Consider the following 17271-nt stretch of genomic DNA (forward strand, 5'->3'; position numbering starts at 1 on the left):
GCTTGGCAGAAAGAGAATGACAGAAGCCTGAAAGAGCCAGAGAGACTCCTCTCCTGAATTTAAAGAACACCGCCCAATTTGATTTGCTCTTATACCTCAATCAATCAATTATATTTACTGAGTGCTTCCTTTCATTCATTCATTCATTCAGTTGTATTTATTGAGCACTTACTGTGTGCAGAGTACTGTACTAAGCACTTGGGGAAATACAATATAGCAATAAAGAGAGACAAATCCCTGCCCAAAGTGAGCGCACAGTCTAGAGGCGGGGGAGACAGACATCAGTACAAGTAAATGGACAGCAATATAAATAATCAATCAATCAATCAATCGTATTTATTGAGCGCTTACTGTGTGCAGAGCACTGTACTAAGCGCTTGGGAAGTACAAGTTGGCAACATATAGAGACAGTCCCTACCCAACAGTGGGCTCACAGTCTAGAAGGGGGAGACAAATAAGTAAAACTACAGATATATACATAAGTGCTGAGGGGTGGGGAGAGGGAGGAAGAGGAAAGGGAGCAAGCCGGGGTGACGCGGAAGGGAGTGGGAAATGAGGAAAAGTGGGGCTTAGTCCGGGAAGCCCTTTTGGAAGAGATGTGCATTCAGTAAGGCTTTGAAGTAGGGGAGAGTAATTGTCTGTTGGGTTTGAGGAGGGAGGGCGTTCCAGGCCAGAGGAAGGATTTGGGCCAGGAGTCAGCAGTGAGACAGGAGAGATGTAGGTACAGTGAGAAAGTTAACACCATATGGGCAAAGTTTGTACAGGCTGGGTTGTAGCAGAAAAGGGAAGTGAGATAGGAGTGGGCAAAGTGATGGAGAGCTTTAAAGGCAATGGTGAGGAGTTTTTGTTTGATATGGAGGTGGATAGACAACCACTGGAAATTTTTGAGGAGGAGGGTGACATGCCCTGACCTTATCTGTAGAAAGATAACCCAGACAGTGGAGTGACGTATGGCCTGGAGTTGGGAGAAACAGGAGGCTGTGAGGTCAGAAAGGAGGCTGAAGCAGTAATCTGGCAGGATAGGATGAATGATTGTACTAACATGGTACTGGTTTGGATGGAGAGGAAGGGATTATTTTAGCGATGTTGTGAAGACCGAACAGTGTACTAAATGCCTGGGAGAGTTTGATAGATTCATTCCCTGCCCAGAAGTCTAGCGGAGGAAACACTCATTAATACAAATAAATCAATTTTAGATAGGTATACAAGTGCTGTAGGATTGAGGGTGAGGTGAATAAACTCAGGAGCAGGGAACGTATCTACCAACTCTTATATTGTACTCTCCCAAGTGCTTGGTATAGTGCTCTGCACGTGGTGAGAGCTCAATAAATATGATCAATTGATTGATAAAGGGTGCAAATCCAAGTACAAAAGCGAGTGGGAGAGGAAATGAGGGCTTTAATCAGGGAAGGCCTTATGCAGATGTGATTTTAATAAGTCTTTAAAGGTGGAGAGAGGGATATGGTTCTGGGAAATGTAGTTCCTGGACAGTCTTCTTCCTCTCTCTTATCCTCAGCTCCACAACTGATGGAAAGCTGAACACTATGAATATGTGATCCTGCCAACATCGTCTTTCTTAATTATGGAAGCTTTCCCCATTTTGATCAAGGAAAACCTCCTCACTCTTGGCTTCAAGGCTGTCCATCACCTCACCCCCTCCTACCTCACCTCCCTTCTTTCCTTCTCCAGCCCAGCCCGCACCCTCCGCTCCTCTGCCACCGCTCACCTCCTCACTGGGCCTCGTTCTCACCTGTCCTGCTGTCGACCCCCAGCCCACGTCCTTCCCCTGGCCTGGAATGCCCTCCCTCCACACATCCACCAAGCTAGCTCTCTTCCTCCTTTCAAAGCCCTACAGAGAGCTCACCTACAGAGCTACAGAGAGCTCACCTCCTCCAGGAGGCCTTCCCAGACTGTGCACCCTTTTTCCTCTCCTCCTCCCCATCACCCCTCGCGTGCCCTACCTCCTTCCCCTCCCCTCAGCACTTGTATATATTTGTACAGATTTATTACTCCATTTATTTTACTTGTACATATTTACTATTCTGTTTATTTTGTTAATGATGTTCATATAGCTTTAATTCTATTTGTTCTGACGATTTTGACACCTCTCTACATGTTTTGTTTTGTCGTCTGTCTCCCCCGTCTAGACTGGGAGCCCTTTGTTGGGTAGGGACTGTCTCTATATGTTGCCGACTTGTACTTCCCAAGCGGTTAGTACAGCGTTCTGCACACAGTAAGCACTCAATAAATACGATTGATTGAATGAATGAATGAATTAGCCATGCGTCCTGTAGCGTGCTGTAGTTTCTGTTGTTTCCTGCCAACGCATTCAGTGGCAACGGGAGAGCTTCTCATGTTCACAGGCAAGCTTATCTGTGCAAAATGCGTCACTCCCTATGCTTCATCTTTACCAGTAAAGATGCAGGCACTTTCAGAGTTTTGAAGTATGACCTCCAGGTAGAATAGCAATCTCATTTCATTGATGCACTCCTTGAAGGGCACTGGATGCATTTGAAGAGCTGAACGCGAATAATGTTTCTGAAGGGACAACAACCACCTTACCCAAATGATTGAAATCTCTACACTTCTCCAGTTCAGTCACCGAAAGGATGTGCACAACGCATGCCATCCTGAGTTTCTCATTCCTTCAGGATTAATCCCATCATCAAGGAATAGCTCAAGAAAAACCTTTACATGTTAGTCGCAGGGATAAATTTACTCACTTGCCATGAACGAATGGTCACAGTCTTGTGAAATTATGCTAAAATACATATGGCGCTTTGGTGATAAGGGACTCATCTTCCTTTCTGAAAGTGGAAGGATCACGTATGTAATTTGGAGAAGTTAGGGTGATTTGCAGTGTTATGCTGACGAGCAAGATGGTGCCTTATTAAGCCGTATGTCTTCATTACTATCCTCTTTGCCTGACGGCCATTTATAAATGGATGAGGGCATGCTATCTCACGAGTGTAATACTTCCTACACATGGAATAATGATGCTTAATACACTGTAGATTTCAAAGATAGCTACGTTGTACGCTTATTGATTTTCAGCTCAAAAATAGTTCATGTGTTTCCTAAAATATAAGGGTCCTGAAAGATATTTTTGAAGTTCTGATTCCTCCCCTTAAAATGGTTTGTCTGAGTGTAAATGGGGGAGCAATGAGGAACGTGAATAAATCACATTCATCCCAAACCATTTGATGGGAGTTTTTATATGGGTAGACCATGGCAAATGAACCTTAGGGAACGCAGACTCAGAACAGTATATGGTGTGATTCCTGCCCTCAAGGAGTTAATTCATTCAGTCATATTTATCAAGTGCTCTCTGTGTGCGAAGCACTGTAGTAAGCACATAAGGAGTTTCAATATAATTTGCCATTACAGCAACCAGCTTGCAAACACAACATCCTTCTGTATAGGGTGTTCATTTATTCATTCATTCAATTGTATTTATTGAGCACTTACTGTGTGCAGAGCACTGCACTAAGTGCTAGGGTACATGGGTGTCATATAAATCTCTGAGGTTTACATTTCTTCCTTCTCCTTTTTTTTTTTTTTGCCCCACATATCCACGTCCAACAACTGGATGTTCAGGTGACCCGTCTCCTGTTGAACTCTGGTGCCGACGTGAATGTAAGCGGGGAAGTTGGCGACAGGCCCATGCATTTAGCCTCTGCCAAAGGATTCCTCAGTATCGTAAAACTCTTGCTGGAAGAAGGCAGCAAAGCCGATGGTAAGATGATGTTTTTACCCGATACATTCAAATGGGGGTGGGGAGATTGGATTGGAAATGTACTCAAAAAAGAAAGCAAAATCTTCAGAATTGCTCCCTGTCATGACATCTCTACTCTTCAGCTGAAGTTTCTTTAATCACTGGGAAAATATTTTGAAGCCATTTAACCCCGAACCAATAGATAGTGGGGTCCTTGGGCATGGTTTTGATCTCCTTTCTAAAAATACATCAAAGTTGTCTCCGAGTCCCTATTCCCAGGCTTACAGCCATGATGTTGGTGTTCGTGGAACAGGAATATTGGAAGTGAGTGGTGGGGAGATGATTTTCCAAGAGGAATTGTTTTTCTAGTGAAGAAAGGGGGTGCAGTGTGATGAGGAGTGTGACAGGTGATGTCTGTGTGGGATGAAACCTGTGCAAAAAATGAGCCTAATCCAAGATCACCCTGACAGGCCCCTCTTTGTATCCGGCAAGGGCCGTTTTGAGCTGAGTCAGGTAATCAGGGTTTGTTGCATTTTTAGGATACAGACTCTTAGAGGGTTGTACATGCCATTAAATCCCCTCAAGCATATAGATTGCAGATTCCAACGGTCTCCCTTTGATCCCCAAGAGACCTAATTAAAAACACAGCTGGAAAATCTGCTGGCCTTTGCTGTGAGAACGCTACACTTTTCAGAAAGGACAAGGTTGTCAAACCTCTCCAGCTGGCAGGTCCTGGTCTAAAATTTTGATTGTTTTTCAAGGGCTAATCAATCTCTCTTCCTTCGCCGAACAAAAGCCCAAAAGCTCACCTTGGGGAACCGGAGGAAAGGATGCTATTTTTGATTCTCCACTGAAAATTGGCATTATTGAATGAGTAAGAATCCAGAGAATAGTGTCCCATCTCTATGTAGCCTCTTGATGACTTTTAAAAAATTGAAGATAAGGATCTTAATTGTATAGAATTCACTAGGCCCAAGGAGTTCATTCATTCAGTCGTATTTATCAAGTGCTCATTTTGGCTAAGCGGTTTCTATTCAAAAGCAGAGAAACTTGCCTTTTATTGTGGTTATAAATCCATTGATTGACTGAATTTCTTGACTGCCTACTGTGTGAAAAACACTGAACTAAACACCCGGGACAGTATAATGGGGAGACGTAGTGAGGCTTAATAGATAGAGCATCAGCCTGGGAGTCAGAAGGACCTGTGTTCTCAACCAGACTCCACCACGTTTCTGCTCTTTGACCTTGGGCAAATCACTTAACTTCTCCGTGCCTCAGTTTCCTCATCTGTTAAATGGAGATTAAGACTGTGAGCCCATGTGGGACATGGACTATGTCCAAACTGATTAGCTTGCATCTACCCCAGGGCTTAGTACAGTGTCTGGCATATAATAAGTGTTTAAAAATACCATAAAGCAAATAGAGTTAGAAGATACAAAACCTGTCTTCAAAGAGGTTACCATCTAGTTAGGAAGATAGACACAAAAGAAATTACAGATGGGAAGAAGATGAAAATTGAAAAATGGCATAAAGATGAGTTTGTACTTAAATACTGGAGTATCAGATAAACATCATGGCCTATGGAAAAGAGCATGGACATGGGAGTGAGAGGACTTAATTTTTAATCCTGGCTCTGCCCACTTATCTGCTGTGTGACCTTGGGTAAGTCAGTTCACTTCTCTGTGCCTCAGTTTCTTCATCTGTAAAAAAAAAAATTCTTATGCCCTCCTACCTATCCCCCTTTCAGGGTTACACCTGGAGAGTTTCCAGTACTCCACCAGTCTTGACTACGGATGGGAGAGTCAAGCAGAGACCGGTCTATTCCATTCCTAGCTTGGGCAGGGGCTAATGAGTAGAAGGCGATCTGCTACACATCAAAACTCACCTGTGCTGGGCAGCAGCAGCATGGGAGATTAAATATGGTTGAAATACGATTGATTGAATGAGAGAGTCGAAGGCAGAGACTCAGGGTTTGTTGCATTTTTAGGATACAGACTCTAAGGAGGCAGTGGTAAACCGCTTCTGTATTTTTACCAAGAAAACTCTATGGATCCACTATCAGAATGATTGCAGATGGAGGTGGAGCGTTCTGGGAGGGATGTGTCCATGGCACCGCTATGGATCGGAGATGACTTGACGGCATAAGACAAGACCTACCTATCATTCAATCAGTCTTTCATAGGTTTTGAGTGCTTACTGTGTGCAGAGCACTGCACTAAGCTCTTGGGAAAGTACAGAATAACAGAGCTGGTAGGTAGATCTGTTTCCTGCCTAGAGTGAGCTTGCAGTCTAGAGAGGGAAGCAGACACTAATATGAACAAATAAATTACAAATATGTATGCAAATGTTGTATGGGGCTAAGGGAGGGGGGAATAACAGGAGCAAATCCAACTGCAGGGGCCGTCCAGATAGTAGTGGGAGAAGAGGAAATGAGGACTTAGTTGGGGTTCTTGGAGGAGATAAAGCTTTTAGCAAGGCTTTGAAGGTTAGGAGAGTGATTGTCTGCCCCATATGAAGAGGGAGGACGTTCCAGACCAGAGGCAGGACATGGGTGAGAGGTCAGCAGTGAGATAGATGAGATCAAGGGACAGGAAAACGGTCGACATTAAAAGAGTAAAGTATGTGGGCAGGGTTATAGTAGAAAATTAGGTAGATAAGGCAGGAGGGAGCATGGTGATGGATAGATTTAAAGACTATGGTAAGATGGTTCTGTTTGACACAGAGGTGGACCAGTCAATCAATTAATCAGTAGTATTTATTGAGTGCTTACAATGTGCAGAGCAGTTTAGTGCTCAGGAGAGTACAATACAATGGAATTAGCAGACATGCTCCCTGCCCATAATGAGTCTACAGTCTAGAAGGGGAGATAGACATTAATATGAATAAATAATTTATAAAATGTAATTTAAAGATATGTACACGCGTGCTGTGGATTTGGGAGTGGGGCAAATATCAAATGTCCAAAGACCACAGATTGAAGTGCAGCATGGTTCAATGGAAAGAGCCCGGGCTTTGGAATCAGAGGTCATGGGTTCAAATCCTGGCTCTGCCACTTGTCAGCTGTGTGACTTTGGGCAAGTCATTTCACTACTCTGTGCCTCAGTTCCCTTATCTGTAAAATGGGGATGAAGACTGTGAGCCCCCCGTGGGACAACCTGATCACATTGTATTTCCCCCAGCACATAGAACACCCCTGCACATAGTAAGCAGTTAATAAATGCCATTATTATTATTATTATTAAATGCTGTAGAAGGGAGAGTGATACCAGAAAAAGAAGGCTGAATCAGGGAAGGCCTTTAGCAGGAGATGTGATCTTAATAATGCTTTGAAGATGGAGAGAGTAAAGATCTGGTGCACGTAGAAAGAATCAGCATGACTCAGTGGAAAAGAGCCCGGGCTTTGGAGTCAGAGGTCATGGGTTCAAATACTGACTCCACCAATTGTCAGCTGTGTGACTTTTGGCAAGTCACTTAAGTTCTCTGTGCCTCAGGACCCTTATCTGTAAAATGGGGATGAAGACCGTGAGCCCGCTGTGGGACAATCTGATCACGTTGTAACTTCTCCAGCACTTAGAACAGTGCTTTGCATATAGTAAGTGCTTAATAAATGCCATCGTTATTATTATTATAGAAAGGGAGGGAGTTCCAGGCTAGAGAAGGACGTGAGAAAGGGGTCAGCAGCGAGATAGACGAGATACAATGAGTAAACTAGTGCCAGAGGAACAGAGTGTGTGGGCTGGACTCAGATTAGTGAGGTGAGGTAGAATGGGATGAGTTGATTGAGTGCAGCAAAGCTGACTTCTTTTTGAGGTGGAGGTGGATGGGCAGCCATTGAAGGTTCTTGAGGAGTGGGGAGACATGAACTGAACGTTTTTGTTGATAAATGCTTCATGCAGTGGAGTGAAGTATGGATTGGAGTGGGGAGAGCGCACTGTTGGGTAGGGACTGTCTCTATGTGTTGCCAACTTGTACTTCCCAAGCGCTTAGTACAGTGCTCTGCACACAGTAAGCGCTCAATAAATACGATTGATTGAGAGAGAGAAATGAGAGGCAGGGAGGTCAGCAAGGAGGCTGATGCAATAGTCAAGGTGGGATAGGATAAATGCTTGGATTGATGTAGTGGCAGTTTGGATGGAGAGAAAAAGGTGGATTTTAGCGATGCTGTGAAAGTCGAACCATCAGGATTTGGTGACAGATTGAATGTGTGGGTTGAATGAGAGAGATGTTTTGAGGATAGCCCCAAGGCTACAGGCTTGTGAGACAGGGAGGATGATGGTGCTGTCTACAGTGATGGGAAAGTCGGGGGCAGGCAGGGTTTGTGTGGGAAGACAAGGAGTTCTGTTTTGGACATGTGATGGTGACCCCTATGAAGGACAGGGAGTGTCTCCAACCTGATAACTATATATCTAACCCAGGACTTAGAACAGTGCCTGGCTCATAGTGAGCACTTAACAAATGCCATTATTATTATTATTATCATCATCACTATTAGTATGGAAGTAAATTCACATAGATGTGCTCCACATATTGGAAAGTGCATAAATCCAGAGGTAGCACAAACAATCTGAGGTGATGTCGGGAGATTTTGACTTGGGCAGAAGAAAAATTAATCAAAGAGGGTAGGAATTCAGGATGGCTTTGAAGATAGAGAAAGCTATGGTTTGGTGGGTTTAAAGGGAAGGGGGTTATGGACAGTACAAATGGGATGAGAAAGAGTCAGAGAAGTGAAACTGAGGCACAGTGAGTTGATTAGCCTGGAAGGATCCAAGGGGGTGAGTTGGGTTGTAGTTGAAGAAGAGAGTGCTAACTTTGTGTTCCCCATGCTGTGACAAGGGTCATGATAATCAATCAATTGTATTTACTGAGCACCTGCTGTGTGCATATCACTGTACTAAGTGCTTGAAAGAGTACAAAATAACCCTTGGTAGACACATTCCTTGGCCACAACAAGAAGCCCCTAATAAATAAATAAATTATGGATAAGTATATAAGTGCTGTGGGGTGGAGGCGGGGGAAGGAGGCGAGTAAAGGGACCAAATCCAAGTGCCGGGGTAACACAGAAGGGAGTGAGAGAACAGGAAATGGTGTTAACTTCCGATGTCCTTAATGGGATCATCCCGAATGATGGTGCTTCATTAATTTACCAAAGAACCAAATCCAGGAAATCACTGTGGGATTATTTTCCCCCTTTGTGATCTCTAAAGCCGCTTGGGTCAAAACCAATGTCTTTTGTGCTCCACCACTCAAGTTTCCAGGGTCTCAGAGGAGCTGGCCCCAACTGCATCCCTTCCTACATACTAGTCTCATGGAGTAAAAATGTCATGTTTTCTTTGTTAGTTTTACAGCCCTCCTACTCTCATTAGAAAACTGTGGTGCCAGTATTTCCCCCCTCCCCCCAAAGGACAAACTTGATATTTAGGACCCAATGTATTTAACCAGCATCGCTAAAATAAATGGAAGAGATCAGGCCCTGCCATACGATATCGCACAGGACTTGTTATCAGTGAATTGGTTCAGTCCGAAAGTAGGATAAGCTTCCAGATGATTTATTTCCCCACCGGACCTTCCCCGTAGAATAGAAAGAGGAGGATGAAATGAGTGACCCGGAAAGTAGTACAATTTGAAACCTGCTATTTACAGTGGGTTGTCATGGCAGCCAGGGATGTCACAAACGCTTCAAAACGAAAATGAATTCAGGATGTAAAATTAACCAAACAAATGGTCTCGGGAATCGAGGATGCTGGGGGAGTCAGGTCCTTCTTCTTTCCCAGGCTTTTCACTCATTGGTCATTTTCTTCCGAGCTCTTGGGTCAGAGAAAAAAGAGGATTTGCGGGACTTGATGAAACAGATTGAAAAGGTTGAAATGCTTTCAGATTTCAGTAACATTTGCAAAATGTGAGCTGTATTAAAGTTCCTTCACTTCACCCTGCTGATTTTTAAAATTCAGGATTTATTCATTTACACCTCTAATGGAAACACTACATATTCTAGCCCTTTTAGGTGACATAGTTCTGTAGCAAGGCACGCTGTGAATTGCAGTAAATGGCAAAGAATTTCTAAGTGGGATGACCAAATAAATGAAGCATTTTACTGTGTGAAATGTGTCCCGTCAGAGGTATTGCCCTTTAGCGGGGTTCTTTTCAATTGGGAGCTCAATTTACTGCAATTTATGGTGATTTTAAAGTGCAGTTTACTGCTGTGAGCAGTTTCTTAGCCGTTGAAGTAAACTTTTGTGATCATACGCTTAATGATCTTCCTTGATGAACTTGGAAAATAATAATAAAATCACCAGACGGCTGAAATAGGGGCATTGCTCTATAATGAGGTGTCATTTAAATAAAGTCTCCTTTGTTTTGTCCTAATAATAAAACGCCTCTTCTGATACTTGAGAATATGTGTTACTTTGAGTCTCTGAAAGGCGGAACCAAGGAACATCCAAAACAATGCAGGGAATCAGGTGCAGGGTGGGGATAGAGGGTGGGGGTGTGGTGAGGTGGCTGTAAGAGTGACAAAAAGGAAGACAGACTGTTAAAGAAGAAGACTGGAGAAGGAAAGGGGAAGAAAATGGAAGAATGCAATAGGGAAGACAGAGCCAACTGTTAATCGTAGAGGTTCACTTTGCTACGATATTCTCAGCCTGAATTCCGTGGGCAAATTCAAGCTCAGTGATTCTGTCCGAAATTTAATTGGGTAACAAATGCCATGCTCTGGTGTACCCTCAAGCAAGTAGCAAAATTCACAAAAGCATCCCCCAGAATCTGACCCCGATGTAGTGGAGTTTGCAGGATTTCCCTGCCCACTCCTAATCAGTCAATCGTATTTATTGAGCGCTTACTGTGTGCAGAGCACTGTACTAAGCGCTTGGGAAGTACAAGTCGGCAACACATAGAGACAGTCCCTACCCAACAGCGGGCTCACAGTCTAGAAGGGGGAGAAACGATGGCATTTATTAAGCGCTTACGATGTGCAAAGCACTGTACTAAGCGCTGGGGAGATTACAAGGTGATAGGTTGTCCCATGGTGGGGGGGGGGCTCACAGTCTGAATCGCCATTTTACAGATGCGGTAACTGAGGCCCAGAGAGGTGATGTGACTTGCCCAAAGTCACACAGCTGACAATTGGTGGAGGCGGGATTTGGACCCATGACCTCGGATTCCAAAGCCCGAGCTCTTTCCATGGCGCCACGCTGCTCCTCTTAATCTAATCAGTCAATGAGCACTTGCAGGGTGCAGAGCACTGTACTAAGCGCTTGAGAGAGCAAAATACAATAGAAATGGTAAACACTATCCCTGTCCACAAGGTACCCTGAGATTCAGTAGGTGCTCTGAATTTCCCAGACTTCGGGGAAATTCTGTAAGGAGGTTCAGAAAGGCTTTTGGATTCATCCCATTTTTCTCAATCCTTGGATCTGTGGAACCAGCTTAGTTAAAAATTGTGGTAATAATAATAATAATGATGGCATTTATTAAGCACTTACTATGTTCTAAGCACTGGGGAGGTTACAAGGTGATCAGGTTGTCCCATGGTGGGGGGCGCACAGTCTTCATCCCCATTTTACAGATGAGGTAACTGAGGCCCAGAGAAGTGAAGTGACTTGCCCAAAGTCACACAGCTGACGATTGGTGGAGCTGGGATTTGAAACCATGACCTCCGGCTCCAAAGCCCGGGCTCTTTCCACTGAGCCACGCTGCTAAGCGCTTACTATGTGGCAGGAACTGTACACAGTGCTGAGGTGGATACAGACTAATCGGGTTGGACACTGTCCCTATTCATTCAATCGTATTTATTGAGCACTTACCGTGTGCAGAGCACTGTACTAAGAGCTTGGGAAGTACAAGTTAGCAACACATAGAGACGGTCGCTACCCAACAGCAGGCTCACAGTCTAGAAGTGGGAGACAGACAACAATACAAAACATATTAACTAAATCAATCAATCAATCACATTTATTGAGCGCTTGCTGTGTGCAGAGCACTGTACTATGTGCTTGGGAAGTACAAGTTGGCAACACATAGAGACGGTCCCTGCCCAACAGCAGGCTCCCAGTCTAGTAGGGGGAGACAGACAAGCCCCTTCCTTCCTCTCCCCCTCGTCCCCTTCTCCATCCCCCCCATCTTACCTCCTTCCCTTCCCCGCAGCACCTGTATGTATGTATATATGTTTGTACATATTTATTACTCTATTTATTTATTTATTTATTTATTTTATTTGTACATATCTATTCTATTTATTTTATTTTCTTAGTATGTTTGGTTTTGTTCTCTGTCTCCCCCTTTTAGACTGTGAGCCCACTGTTGGGTAGGGACTGTCTCTATATGTTGCCAATTTGTACTTCCCAAGCGCTTAGTACAGTGCTCTGCACATAGTAAGTGCTCAATAAATACGATTGATGATGATGATGATGATGATGAACAAAACAAAACATATTAACTAAATAAAATAAATTGAATAAATGTGTACAAGTAAAATAAATAAATAAATAAATAGAGTAATAAATATCTACAAACATATATAAACCCCACATGGGACAACCTGATCACCTTGTAACCTTCCCAGCGCTTAGTGCTTTGCACATAGTAAGCGCTTAATAAATGTCATTATTATTATTATTATTATATACATATATGCAGGTGTTGTGGGGAGGGTAAGGAGGTAAGGTGGGGGGATGTACAGTCTCAATTCCCATTTTGCAAATGAAGTAACTGAGGCACAGAGAAGTGAAGTGACTTATCCAAGGCCGCACAGCAGACAAGTGGCAGACCCATGCTCTATCCACTACACCATGTTAGCTCTACTCAGTCTTGTCTTGTCTTATGCCACTGAGTCGTTTCCGACCCATAGCGACACTGCGGACGCATCTCTCCCGGAGCGCCCCGCTCTCCATCTGCGATCGTTCCGGTAGTGGATCTATAGAGTTTTCTTGATAAAAATATGGAAGCGTTTTACCATGGTCACCTTCCACGCAATAAACTTGAGTCTCCATCCTCGACTCCCGTGCCGCTGCTGCCCAGCACAGGGGAGTTGTGGCTTGTAGCCGATTGCCTGCGACTCACTAGCCACTGGCCAAACTAGGAATGGGATGGGTAGGCCTCTGCTTCACTCTCCCTCCAGTAGCCAAGACTGGTAAAGTACTGGAAACTCTCCAGGTGCAACCCTGAGAGGGGGTCAATCAATCAATCAATCAATCAATCAATCGTATTGATTGAGCGCGTACTGTGTGCAGAGCACTGTACTAAGCGCTTGGGAAGTACAAGTTGGCAACATATAGAGACAGTCCCTACCCAACAGTGGGCTCACAGTCTAGAAGGGGGAGACAGAGAACAAAACCAAACATACTAACAAAATAAAATGAATAGAATAGATATGTACAAGTAAAATAAATAAATAATTAGAGTAATAAATATGTACAAACATATATACATATATACAGGTCTACTCAATCAGTTGATGGTATTTATTGAGCCGCTACTGTGTGCAGAGCAGTCTGCTGAGCGCCTGGGAATAATGATAATAATAATAATGATGGCATTTATTAAGCGCTTACTATGTGCAAAGCACTGTTCTAAGCACTGGGAAGGTTACAAGGTTGTCCCACAGGGGGCTTACAGTCTTCATCCACATTTTACAGATGAGGCAACTGAGGCCCAGAGAATAATAATAATAATGGCATTTATTAAGCGCTTACTATGTGCAAAGCACTGTTCTAAGCGCTGGGAAGTGAAGCGACTTGCCCAAAGTTACACAGCTGACAAGCACCAGAGCAGGGATTAGAACCCATGACCTCTGACTCCAAAGCCCGGGCTCTTTCCACTGAGCCACGCCATAGTGTTAGCAGGCACGGCCTTCAAGGATCTTACAATCTGCAGGAGCCTTTCTGAAATGGGAGACCTGAGCAATTTCAGATCAACCAGTGCTTAGTACAGTGCTCTGCACACAGTAAGCACTCAGTAAATATGATTGAATGAACCAGTGGTATTTAATCAGTCGATGGTTTTATTGAGCACTTACTCCATGCAGAGCTCCGCACTAACTGCTTGGGAGACTACAAGACTACAGAGTTGGCAGAGAAAATCCCCGCCCAAAGTGAGCTGAAGGAATGAGGAAATGAGGGAAAAATGATTTCTTGGTGGATAATGCACAGACCTGGGAGTTGGAAGGACCTGAGTTCTAATCCTGATCCATCATTCGTCTGCTCTTTGACCTTGAGAAAGTTGCTTAACTTCTCTGTGCCTCAGTTACCTCGTCTGTCAAATGGGGATTAAGACTGGGAGCCCCATGTGGGACATGGACTGTGTCCAACCTGGTTAGCTTGTATCTACCCTAGTGCTTAGTACAGTGCCCGGCACATAGTAAGCACTTTAGAAGTACCATAAACAAAAAGGAGTTTACAGTCAGAGCCATTTCTGAGCCAACCCCTACCCATGTGATGGAGGAGGCATCAGTGCTAAGGTCTCTATACTATGAGCTCTTCTAGACTGTGAGCCCACTGTTGGGTAGGGACTGTCTCTATGTGTTGCCGACTTGTACTTCCCAAGCGCTTAGTACAGTGCTCTGCACACAGTAAGCGCTCAATAAATATGACTGATTGATTGATTGATTGATTACTCTAGACTGTGAGCTTGTCGTCGGCAGGGAATATGTCTATCAACTCTGTTGTACTCTCCCAAGCACTCAGTACAGTGCTCTGGAAACAGAAAGAGCTCAGTAAATGTGATTGATTGATTGATCGATTGCCTCAATAAAGGGTTGGGACTAGCTTCCTGCCTCTCTCCACTTCAGTCATTCATTCATTCAATCATATTTATTGAGCGCTTACTGTGTGCAGAGCACTGTACTAAGTGCTTGGGAAGTCCAAGTTGGCAACATATAGAGACGGTCCCTACCCAACAGAGGGCTCACAGTCTAGAAGGGGGAGACAGACAACAAAACAAAGCATATTAACAAAATAAAATAAATAGAATAAATATGTACAAATAAAATAAATAAATGAATAGAGTAATAAATACGGGCAAACATATATACATATATACAGGTGCTGTGGGGAGGGGAAGGAGGTAAGGTGGGGGGGATGGGGAGGGGGAGAGGAAGGAGGGGGCTCAGTCTTGGAGCCCTGCAGACTGAATTCATTCATTCATTCATTCATTCATTCACTCGTATTTATTGAGCACTTACTGTGTGCAGAACTCTGTACTTAGCGCTTGGAAAGTACAAGTTGGCAACATATAGAGACGGTCCCTACCCAACAATGAGTTCACAGTCCGGAAGGGGGAGACAGACAACAAAACAAAACACGTGGACAGGTGTCAAGTCAATACTTCACTGCCCAGATTATCTTTCTATAAAAACGTTCAGGGCATGTCACCCCCTCCTCAAAAATCTCCAGTGGTTGTCTATCCACCTCCATATCAAGTAAAAACTCCTCACTATTGAATTCAAAGCTCTCCATCACCTTGCCCCTTCTTACCTCCCTTCCCTTCTTCAGCCCAGCCCGCACACTCTGCTCCTCTGCTACTCACTTTCTCACTGGGCCTCGGTTTCTCCGGTCTTGCTGCCAACCATCGGCCCACATCCTACCCCTGGTCTGGAACCCCTTTCCTCCTCAAATCCTTCAACAAATCACTCTTTCCTCCTTCAAAGCCCTACTGCAGGCACGCCTCCTCCAAGAGGCCTTCCCAGACGAAGCCCCCTCTTCCTCAGCTCCCCTTCCCTTCCACATCACCTCAACTCACTCCCTTTGCTCCCCCGCCCCTGCCCCACAGTACTTATGTATACATATATATATTATATTATATTATATTATATTATATTATATTATATTGTGTTATGTTATGTTATGTTATATTTTATGTTATGTTATGTTATGTTATATGTTGTATTACATCACATTACTTATATTATATTATATTGATTATATTATATTATATTATTAAATTACATTATTATATTATATCGTGTATTATGTTGTATTTTATATTATATTATATTATATTATATATCATGTTATATTGTACTATATTATATTGCATTATATTATATTATATTATATTATATTATATTATATTATATTATATTATATATTATATTATATTATATTATATTATATTATATTATATTATATTATATTATATTATATTATATTATATTATATTATATTATATATTGTATTTTATGTTATATTATAAATTTGTTGTCTGTCTCCCCCTTCTAGACTATGAGCCCATTGTTGGGTAGGGACCGTTTCTATTAGTTGCTAACTTGTACTTTCCAAGCGCCTAGTACAGTGCTCTGCACACAGTAAGCGCTCGATAAATACGATTGAATGAATGAATTTAAATACATACATATAGAATTGATGCCAGTTTACTTGTTTTGATGTCTGTCTCTCCCCCATCCTGCCCCCGCCACAAGGCTGTAAGCCTGCTGTGGGCAGGGATTGTCTCTCTTTATTGCTGTTTTGTACTTTCCAAGAACTTAGTACGGGGCTCTGCACAGCGTAAGCACTCAATAAATACTATTGAATGAATGAATAATAATAATGGTATTTGTTAAGCGCTGACTATGTGCAAAGCACTGTTCTAAGCACTTGGGGAGATACAAGGTGATCAGGTTGTCCCTCATGGGGCTCACAGTCTTACTCCCCATTTTACAGATGTGGTGACTGAGGCACAGAGAAGTTAAGTGACTTGCCCAGGGTCACACAGTTGACAAGTGGCGGAGCCGGGATTCAAACCCATGACCTCTGACTCCCAAGCCCGTGCTCTTTCCACTGAGCCACGCTGCTTCTCACTAGCCATACTGCGTCTCACTATGAATGAATGAATGATTCGGCAATCACAATAACCTTCTGCTTGATCAGTCAGTCTATCAGTCAATCATTTAATGATTGGTATTGACTATTTACTTTGTGCAGAGCACTCTGCTAAGTGCTTGGAATACTAATAAGAATGATGGCATTTATTAAGCGCTACTGTTCTAAGCACTGGGGAGGTTACAAGGTGATCAGGTTGTCCCACGGGGGGCTCACAGTCTTCATCCCCATTTTACAGATGAGGTAACTGAGGCCCAGAGAAGTTAAGGGACTTGCCCAAAGTCACACAGCTGACAATTGGCGGAGCCAGAAGTTGGTAACAGTTGATAGACACGTTCCCTGCCCACAATGAGCTTACAGTCTAGAGGATGACCTTACGATCTAGAGCTTACAGCCTTATGATAGATGATTATGTCTACCACAAAGAACAATTGAAGCTACTCAGTCTCGAACCTGTGTGCAAGGGAATTGATTCTAGTGCTGTGATTTATGCAGTAGCCCTTACATCCTCGCATCCCGACTCCACCACTTGTCAGCTGTACGACTTTGGGCAAGCCACTTAACGTCTCTGTGCCTCTGTTCCCTCATCTGTAAAATGGGAATTAAGACTGTGAGCCCCACGTGGGACAACCTGATCGCCTTGTAGCCCCCAGCACTTAGAGCAGTGATTTGCACATAGTAAGCACTTAACAAATGTTATTATTATTATTATTATTATTATCATTATTATTATTATTATTGTTATTT

General features: G+C 43.3%; 1 protein-coding gene across 1 annotated transcript in view; it reads left to right on the forward strand.

Annotated features, from left to right (window-relative positions):
- LOC119926741 (serine/threonine-protein kinase TNNI3K) overlaps nt 1–17271 on the forward strand; it is a 413409-nt gene that overhangs the window by 121911 nt on the left and 274227 nt on the right. Inside the window, exon 7 of the mRNA XM_038745086.1 lies at nt 3598–3736. Within this exon, the coding sequence (XP_038601014.1) occupies nt 3598–3736 (139 nt within the window). The remainder of the gene's footprint in view (nt 1–3597; nt 3737–17271) is intronic.

This window comes from Tachyglossus aculeatus, chromosome 4 (genome assembly GCF_015852505.1).
Source record: "Tachyglossus aculeatus isolate mTacAcu1 chromosome 4, mTacAcu1.pri, whole genome shotgun sequence".
Lineage (NCBI taxonomy): Eukaryota > Metazoa > Chordata > Mammalia > Monotremata > Tachyglossidae > Tachyglossus > Tachyglossus aculeatus.